Here is an 8780-nt window from a genome sequence, read left to right as displayed (position 1 = left end):
ATGTGCCGGGTACCGTGCTGAGAGCTTTAGACGGATTCTTTCCTTTTCATCACCAGCCCCAGAAGGTGGGTAGTATTGTCCCCATTCATAGAGGGACAGAACTGAGACTGGGAGCATCTGTCACTTGCCCCATGTCACTCGGCAGAACCAGGACTCGGACCCCAGGTCTGACGCCAACGCCTGTACTCTCCACCCACTTCCCAGATCCCGCTGCTTCTTTGCACGAAGGTTCCTTAACAAGCCCTTTAGTCTCAGTTCCTGATTAAACACCACCCTAATCCCAGCCTCTCAGGTTGCCTCTGAGCACCTCCTCGCCTTCCCCCTGCCCTGGGACTGAGCTTTGCGTGCTTGGCAAGTCTGCAAGTATGCGGACTATCTCAGGAAAGCACCACATCCAAGCCCCATGACCTATTTACACACCTAACGTGTTTCAATCTACCCCGTAGAAGCTCAGGAAATGTGGGTGGAATGACAGCTCTGTCCTGGCCGGACCCTTCCCCAACTGTGCTCACTCCTGGGCTGATCAGAGAGAGAGGCTGTTACGCAGTGAAAAGGCAGGAAATCCGGGCATTACGGGGCCAGGGGTCATGAGGGGTGTTTGGGGGGGTTTTATTCTAAAGGAGAAAAGATTTGGGTTGGCCAAACTCAACTTGAAATCTGAAATGAGCGCAATTCTGAGTAGGAGCGCTGGGGGCAAAGAACCGCTCTATCCTGAAGAGTCTCTGGAATGTGCTCACAGTTTAATAGCTGGGGTGGCAGTGTTATTATTAGCAAAGAGAATTCAGTGAGCAGTCACCCTGGGGGAACTGATGCTCCGCGCTGCGTGCGTCACACAGCCTGTCTCCTGGAGATACCCTTTGAGACAGACCTTTGATGCAGGCAAGACTTCCAGAAGGGCATCGTGGCGGGTGGCCTCTGCCACGGCTTGGCCTCTGGGGGCTGATGCGGTTCCTGCGTCCTGAGCCACTTCTGAAGTCTGTTGGTGGCCCAAGGAAAAGTGGAAATCCCGTCCAAGGTTCCAGAAGGAGAATTTCAGAATTTTCCCAGTTCCCTTTATTAAAGTTACATTTCGTCTTCCAGAGTGAAACTAGAGTGGGGCACGAGTGTCATTTGTTGAGTTTCTTCTATTGTTTTGGGGTTTTTGTGGAAGGTGGGTGGCAAAAAAAAGAATACTTAGGTTTATTGCCCTGACTTTGTATAGGACCAGCACCACCCCCTGCACTAACAGGGCCCAGGGCAAACAGATAATCCCCAAACACACTTACCGCCCAACCCTCTTAAAGCCTTTGACTCGTCCCTGAAATGGAAAATGCCTTGACGTACAGTTTCTCTTCATTTTCGTGCCCCTGTTCCACTTCGGGGGGTATGTGTGGAGGAGTTAATATTTAATGGGATGTTTAGAAGCCAGCCTGTGGGAGTGAGAGAGAAGAAAAGCAAAAGGTACAGAAGACCAGGCCCACCCTCCACCTCCACCTCTCGCAGTAGCTGAAAAATCAAAAGGCTTTATTTCCTTATCACTGGAAAGAAGTCATCTTAGTCATATGGTGGAACAAATGCTGCAGGTGGGTGGGAGGATCCAGAATGGGGTAACTCCAGTTTCTAGCCGAGTTTGGTTTCATGACTCTCCGTGGGGATGCTGTGGGCTGCCTCGGGGAGCCATGAGGGCCCAGCAACGTCACATGTGGGCAGAACTGGTGTGAAAAACCCATCACATTCATGGGACAAGTCTGTTAGACCTAAATAGCCTAAAGCAGAAGCCCCAGTTGGGAGAAGTTGGTAGGACATTGGTGCGTATTTAGGAATGATTGCTTTGGACTTTGAAAACGATGTTCTGTTTCTCTGGTGCAACATGGAGGTCACTGAGACTGGAATTTGGGGGCAGCTTCCCCAGGAAAAAAGGCCCAAGATGAGTTGATTTGCTAAAGCTTATGAGGGTTCTAGTTCAAGGGAAGTAAGAGTGAGGAGCAAAGGGAAGTGAGATAGTGTATTAGTCAACAACTGCTGCGTGACAAATTACCCCAAACCTTGGCAACTATACATCTATTATCTAATAGTTCCTGTGGACCAGGAATCTGGCTCTGCTTTAGCTGGGTGCCCCTTGTTCAGAGCTCACACAGGCTACAGTTAAGATGTTGGCCGGGGCTGCGGTCATCTCAAGGCTTGGCTGGGGGTCTGCTTTCAAGCTCACTCATGTGTCTGTTGGCAGGTCTTCGGGTCCACACTGACTGTTGGCTGCAGATGTCAGTTCCTTACTGCGTGGACTTCTCCACAGAGATGCCGCTGACTTCCTTTAGGTACAGAGGGAAACACTATGTAAGCCATCATCTCTCTGTAACCTAATCTTAGATGTGGTACCCCATCATTTCTGTTGTACTGTGTTCATTAGAAGTGAGCCATAATGTCCAGCCATACTCAGAGGGAGGGGATTACCAAGGGGTGAATACCAGGAGATGAGCATCAATGGGGGCCATCTCAGAGGCTGCCCACCACAGGTAAGGAAAGAGAAAGAGCAAATATAAAGCGATATGTTACCAAGCTGGTCACAGCTTTGCAAAAACAGCTTAGTGGTTGGTTGGTCAGCTGGTTGGACGTGCTGCACATCTCCAGAGAGCTCTGTGGAACCCAGCACCTTTGAACAGTCTACAAAGAGAAAAGGATGAGGGCACTGCATTAGATCCCTAGGGCTGCTGTAACCAAGTACCATAAACTGGGTATCTTAAAACAACAGGAGTGTATTGTCTCACAGTTCTGAAAGCTAGAGTCTGAAATCAAGGGGTCAGCAGGGCCAGGCTCCCTCCACAACCTGTAAGGAAGGATCCTTCCTTGTCTCTTGCAGCTTCTGGAAGCTGTCGGCAATCTTTGGCATTCCTTGACTTGTACATGCATCCCTCCAATCTCTGTCTCTGTCATCATATGACCGTCTTCCCTCTCTGTGTTTCTCTCTTTTCTTCTTATAAAGACACTAATCATATTGGAATAGGAGCCCACCCTACTCAAGTATGACCTCATCTCAACTAATTACATCCACAATGACCGTGATTCACAAACACCCCCTCCAGCATACCACCCAAGGACATACATGAGGGCCCACCCCTGCACCTTGCCCTCCCTAGGGGCCTCACAGGGAGGGGGAGTCACTCGCTGGCTAAGGCATGAAGGTTCTGCTCTCTCCCCCGATGCAGGAAGAACCAGATGGAGGAGTTCAGGGCAGGGAGGCCAGTTAGGAAGCTGGTGTGCCAATATGAGTGGTGAGAGAAGGAAGGAGGAGTGGACATGGTACTTGCCTGGGTGGTCCAGCCAAAGAACGGAGTCAAGGAAGATTCCAAGGGCTGAAGTCATCAAGGGTGGAGCCCTGGGAGAAGGTTTACTCATTCGGGAGTGTCATAGTTTGGGTTCTCCTGAATCTGAGACAAGTATTCAAGCAAAGTAGTTTATTTTGGAGATAATCCCAGGAAATACTGGCAGGAGGGTGGGGAAGTGACCAGGGAGAGAAGGAGTTTAGCTGCACGGATCACCGTGGGCAGTTGCAGCTTAATCCCAAGCCCCCCCCACAGAGAAATCCAGTAACCAGTGAAAGATACACACCACCTGTGAACAGAGGGCTCTCTTGGTGTTGACTGAGTGTTGTTCCTGGTCCGTGTCAATTCCCCAGCACTTCCTGCCTGCCCGCAGGAAGTGGACTCTGGCTGCCAGAGAAAGTCCTCGGGCAGGAAAGTACAGTGCTGCTGGATAAAATTAGGGCTCGTGTGCACTGAAGCAGCAAGGGCAGGGGCTGTACTTGGCAGTGCCAGAGACAAGACACTGCGGGCACAAGGGTGGGAGCCAAGGTCCCATGGCTGAGATGTTCCAGGATGCCCAGACAGCTGTATGGAGCCTGGCTCCTGACCCCACGGGAGGAACGGGCCACTTAGTAGAAAAGCACTGATCGCATGAAAAATCCTACAGAGACAGGGATAGAAGGTTGAGAACTGCAACACGAACAAAGACAAATGGCCAAGTTCATGACTTTGTTTACACCTGGTTCTGCATGAGGAAAGAATGCACTTTTCTTTCTTGCCACAAATCATTCTCAGAAGAGTCAAAGCTGGGAATTCCTTGGCCGTCCAGTGGTTAGGACTCTGTGCTCTCACTGCTGAGGGCCTGGGCTCGATCCTTGGTTGGGGAACTAAGGTCCCAGGTCCCACAAGGCGCACGGCGTGGCCAAAAAAAAAGTCAAAGCTGCCACGAGAGGGATGGAGAGGGGAATGCAGCATCAGTGACATGAGATGTAGCGTTCAGGCCCAACACTGTCCTGACTTCAGTAACCTCAAAACTGGAGACCCAGCAAAGCCAGTCTACCCTCTACCGAAGCTCCTTCCAGCTGTGAAGCTGTGGGCTAGGCATCCTTGGGCCTGTGTCCACCAACATGTCTTTCTGGGTAGATTCCAGTGACAAGGATCCATGGAGACACGTAATCTGGCAGCTTCTTTGGAGGACGAGCTTGATAATAGGAAAGTCAGGGAGGACAAGGCCATGGCTATAGCTACATGGGGATGTGTCTGAAGGGGCCAGGGTCACAGGTGAGGGAGGGCTGGTTCTAAAGGGCACCCATAGATGATGCATGTGCCACAGCACTGCCCCAAACACCAAACACAGGGGGAGCTCAATGAGATGTCACTTCATTGGGTACATCAGGCCACCCACTCCCCATCCTCCAGAAGACATATTTGCTTCCTTCACAGTTTGTTTTGGGGTCCTCTCTCCTGGACTTTTGCTTGGGGAAAAGGTTCAAGTAACAGGATATATCTGTATCATACATACAGACTCCACTGCCTGGGCCCTACTTATGGAAGAGCTGGACTTAGCTGGAAGAATTCTGAAGTGCTGGCTGGGTTTGTAGAGTGGGCATTCTGGGAGGAGGTCTGTCTTCATCACCTGAGCAGGGGGAGAAAGTTGCCAATATGCAGCAGCCCCAGATGGGGAACTGAGTGATGCCATTAAGAGGGGGAACTTCCAACCCACCAGCAAGCCTAATTCACTGGCTTGGGAAAGGTTGGGTTGTGCAGTGGTTAGGGGCCTGGCTGCTGGACCAGTATGCGTGGGCTTGAATCCTGGCTCTGCCACTTACTAACTGCGGGACCTGAGAAAGTCACATTACCTCTCTGTGCCTCGATTTCCCCATCTGTAAAATGAAGGATAATAAGAGTCCTTCCTGCATAGTTGTTGCAAGGACTAATATGAATTCATGGAACTGGGCCTGGTACATAGTGAGGTCTTTATAAATGTTAACTGTGCTAATTACTCATTACTGTCCTGGGTCAAAAACATTAGGCAGGGCTTCCCTGGTGGCGCAGTGGTTGAGAGTCCGCCTGCCAATGCAGGGGACACGGGTTCGTGCCCCAGTCCAGGAAGATCCCACATGTCGTGGAGCGGCTGGGCCCGTGAGCCATGGCCGCTGGGCCTGCGCATCCAGAGCCTGTGCTCCGCAGAGGGAGAACTCACAGCAGTGAGAGGCCCGCGTAGCACAAACAAAACAAAACAAAACAAAACAACACAAAAAAAACATTAGGCAAAGATGGCTCACAGTTTTATTGGAAAATAAGTTGGTCCTAAAACCTTACCTTCAAAATCTGAATCTCATTAGATATGTCCAATGCACACTGGGTTAAAATGAGAAATAACACGAAGACCCACCACTTCTCTTTCCCTCTCACTCAAAGAAACATCAGAGGAGAACAGAAAAGCCATACGAGAGTCCCGTGGATCTCTGCTCAAACCTCAGTGTTGGCACTTAGCAGCTGAATGCTTTCAGGTAAGATGCTTCCCTTTTCTGGGTCTCAGTTTTCTCATCCATAAAGAGGGGATAATAATAGTCCTGTCCTCCTGCAGAGCTGGGATCGTAAAAGGCATTCTAGGCAAAGGAAACGGCATGAGCTGAAGCCTGGGAGCCTGAAAGCAGGAGAGAGCTCTGCAGCGTGACCTGGGATGCCTAGAACCCAAGATGCAGGGGAAGGAGGACCCTGAGAGGAGAGGGCAGTGACCTCTACCAGGACTCCCTGCTGATTAAGGCAACACAGTAGGATTCTAGTGCTTGTCTCCTTTTCTGCCTTGGAATAAAGGTCTTCTCCCTCTAAGGCAGAGAGGAAGTGAAGACGTGGGGCCCCGAAGGAAGGCACCCTGAAATGCTGGGCCTCTTTCAGGCACTTCTAAACTTATGGGCTCAGGAAATGAAAATGCTATTAAACTCAGGGTTTAGGAGCCACCTTTCCAGGATGACATCAGGAATTGAAGACTTGCACCTGAGGTTTGGGGCAGATGGAGGGCTCACCCCCATCAGGAATGTAAATAAGCTGGCATATCTCCTTCTCTCACTCTCTTTCCCTCTCTCTCTCACACACACACACACGCACACACACACCACACACACACACACAAAGCGCCCCCAATCTCTGAGAGCTTCTGGAAATGACAAATACAGGGAGAGGGCCTCTAATGGCAGAATTCCAGGCAAAGGGAAGGCTACTGTCAAGGGGCAGATACCTTGACACACACCCTCATGTCACAGGAATACATCAGGGCCCATTCAACTCCCAGGGAGAAACTGCCGGCCTCTGAAAAGTAGTTTCTGGGAAGTGCCTCAAGTGCTTGAGATATTTAGAGACTTTTCAGAGCATGAAAAGCCCTTAAAGCAAAGCAGCCACCACCCCCCACCCCCCCCCAACTGTTTGACCAGCCCTTGAAGCTGTGTCCCCGCCCCACCATTAGGACATCTTTGGGATCTTCAAGAAAACACAGGGTTTGACTGTTCTTCAATGACGGATTATTTTTTAGAACACTGAGACAAATCAATTTCAAAGGAAAAAGCTATAATATTGACTTTATTTCATCATGGAAAATTTGTGCTCAAAGATAAGAACCATCTCATATAAAAAAACCAAATAAATAAATAAATAAGTAAAAATAAATAGGAGTTGCTTCAAAGGGGAGCAGGGGGTTGAGGGAGAATCGGATGCCGCCAGGACCTTCTCTTAATACCTCCTCAGCACTGTGTGGGGAAGAGAGAGAGTGATGATTACATTTGGGCGGGAGGCAGGCAGGACCTGAGCTCCCCCTCACCATGTGCCACCTTCAGTCCATCTGGATGTCTGAGGCTTTGGAATACTCTACCTCCCTGGACCTTGTTTTCCTCGTTGTAAACTGGGGATTGCTGTCCCCCTGGTGATCTTGCCCTCTGCCCTTGCAGCTCTAGACAGTTCAGGGGAAACCAGGAGGAAAATGTTTAATACTCTTTCTGCGCCAAGAAGGGGCTGCCAAGGCAATTGACCGAATTACACGGATGTAATTCATGGGATGACCGAGTTACATCCTAAGGTGATTCTGCCCCTTTTGGTAAGAGAGGCAGGAGGGGGTTAGAAGGTGGGTGGGAACTCACAGGCATGGTAATGAATGTTGTCAAAATTTAATATTTCCAGAAAGGCGCTCCTTGACCCTGAGGACTGACGGCAAGAAAGAGTGATATCCAGGTGTCCTTTGCTCAAAGTTTGGTCCCGAGACTTCAAACCCAGAAAGGCGGCACGCGGTGGGAATGGGGGTGGGTGCTCACCATTGCAGCCCAGGCCGCTGAGGGAGCCGATCCGGTCCAGCCTCCGCCCAAAGCAGCCGGAGTCGCGCATCATCCTGGGGCTTCGTATTCCCCGCAGGGCCTGGAGGACGCTGTTACCGGGCCCGAGGAGTCCCGCGGGGGCGGCCGCCCGGGTCTCCCAGGCTTCTGCGAGGCCGTGGCCCTGCTGAAGGGGGTCTAGGTCCATCTGCTCGGCCTGCAGCTCCAAGACCCTGCCTCGTAGACGGCCCAGCAGTTCCTGCGATGGGTGGGGGAGGCGGAGCCTCAGGAACCCGCACCTGGGCCCAGCCGCTCTCGATGGCGCCAAGGCAAACCGACCGCCTTGGGGACGGGGGTCCCCGCACCCAGCCTCGCCGCTTTCTCACTCTCTTATCACTAATTCCCAGGGGAGGGTGGGGACCTCTTGGGACGGTGGGTGGGGGTAGGTGGGGACCCGTTAATTGCTGCTGTCGGTGCCCTCCCGGCGAGCCGGGTTTACGCAGTTCGGCAGCGCTCACCTGTATCCCGCGCAGTTCCGAGGCCGGGCCGGGGCCACCTAGCGGGTAGGAACGACAGCGTGGCAGCGACAGGTGCAAAAACAGAAGGAGCATGAGCGCCCGGGGCAGCGTCGTCTGGGGGTCCATGTCGTTGGAGGGGCGGAGAGAGGTTGCCGCCGCTGCCGCTGCGCTGGGTCCCGGTTCACGTCTCACCCGCTGGGTCCTCGGGCAACGGCGGCCTTTTATCCCCCGTCCTGAGAGCCGGGCCGGCCCTGCCCCTCTGGGTTATCTCTGATTTATCGGCGCGTTCCGGCCCGGCCCGCTGAGCTCAGGGCGGGGGAATGCACCTCTCCGCGAGGAGGGGTGGAGGCCGGGGAGAGCAGGCCTTGTATAGAAATGGGCCTGGCCGACAACGGGAGCGCGCGGCCGGGGGGAGTTGGCGGGGTTGGGTAGACACCGCTATAGGTCCTTTGTCTCTCGCTTCCCCCTTTCCTGCAAAAACCCCGGGGCCTTAGAGTGTCTCTTTTCTCGTTCCTCCCCCCCCGCATTCCTGGAGAGGGCAGAGGGAACCCCAGCGATCAGAGGCCCGACGCAACTGCCGGGCGCACGGGGTGACTCAGAGAAATCACAGACCCAGCCGCCACCCCCGCGCCGCAGCGCGTCTTCCCTCCCCGCCTGTAACTCTCCGCACCTTGCTCGGCGGC

At 52.7% G+C, this 8780-nt stretch overlaps 1 protein-coding gene across 1 annotated transcript; it reads right to left on the bottom strand.

The window, feature by feature from the left end:
• Window positions 1-3907: 3907 nt before the first annotated feature.
• NPPB (natriuretic peptide B) lies at window positions 3908-8223 on the bottom strand (the record flags this gene model as incomplete). The annotated part of the gene is made up of 3 exons (XM_082676294.1): window positions 3908-3939; window positions 7583-7838; window positions 8098-8223. 3 exons carry the CDS (start codon window positions 8221-8223, stop codon window positions 3908-3910), a joined length of 414 nt encoding a protein of 137 aa, XP_082532420.1.
• Between the last annotated feature and the right edge of the window lie 557 nt (window positions 8224-8780).

This window comes from Grampus griseus, assembly GCF_964374135.1.
Source record: "Grampus griseus genome assembly, chromosome: 1".
Lineage (NCBI taxonomy): Eukaryota > Metazoa > Chordata > Mammalia > Artiodactyla > Delphinidae > Grampus > Grampus griseus.
This window is presented reverse-complemented; position numbering and strand designations above follow the sequence as displayed.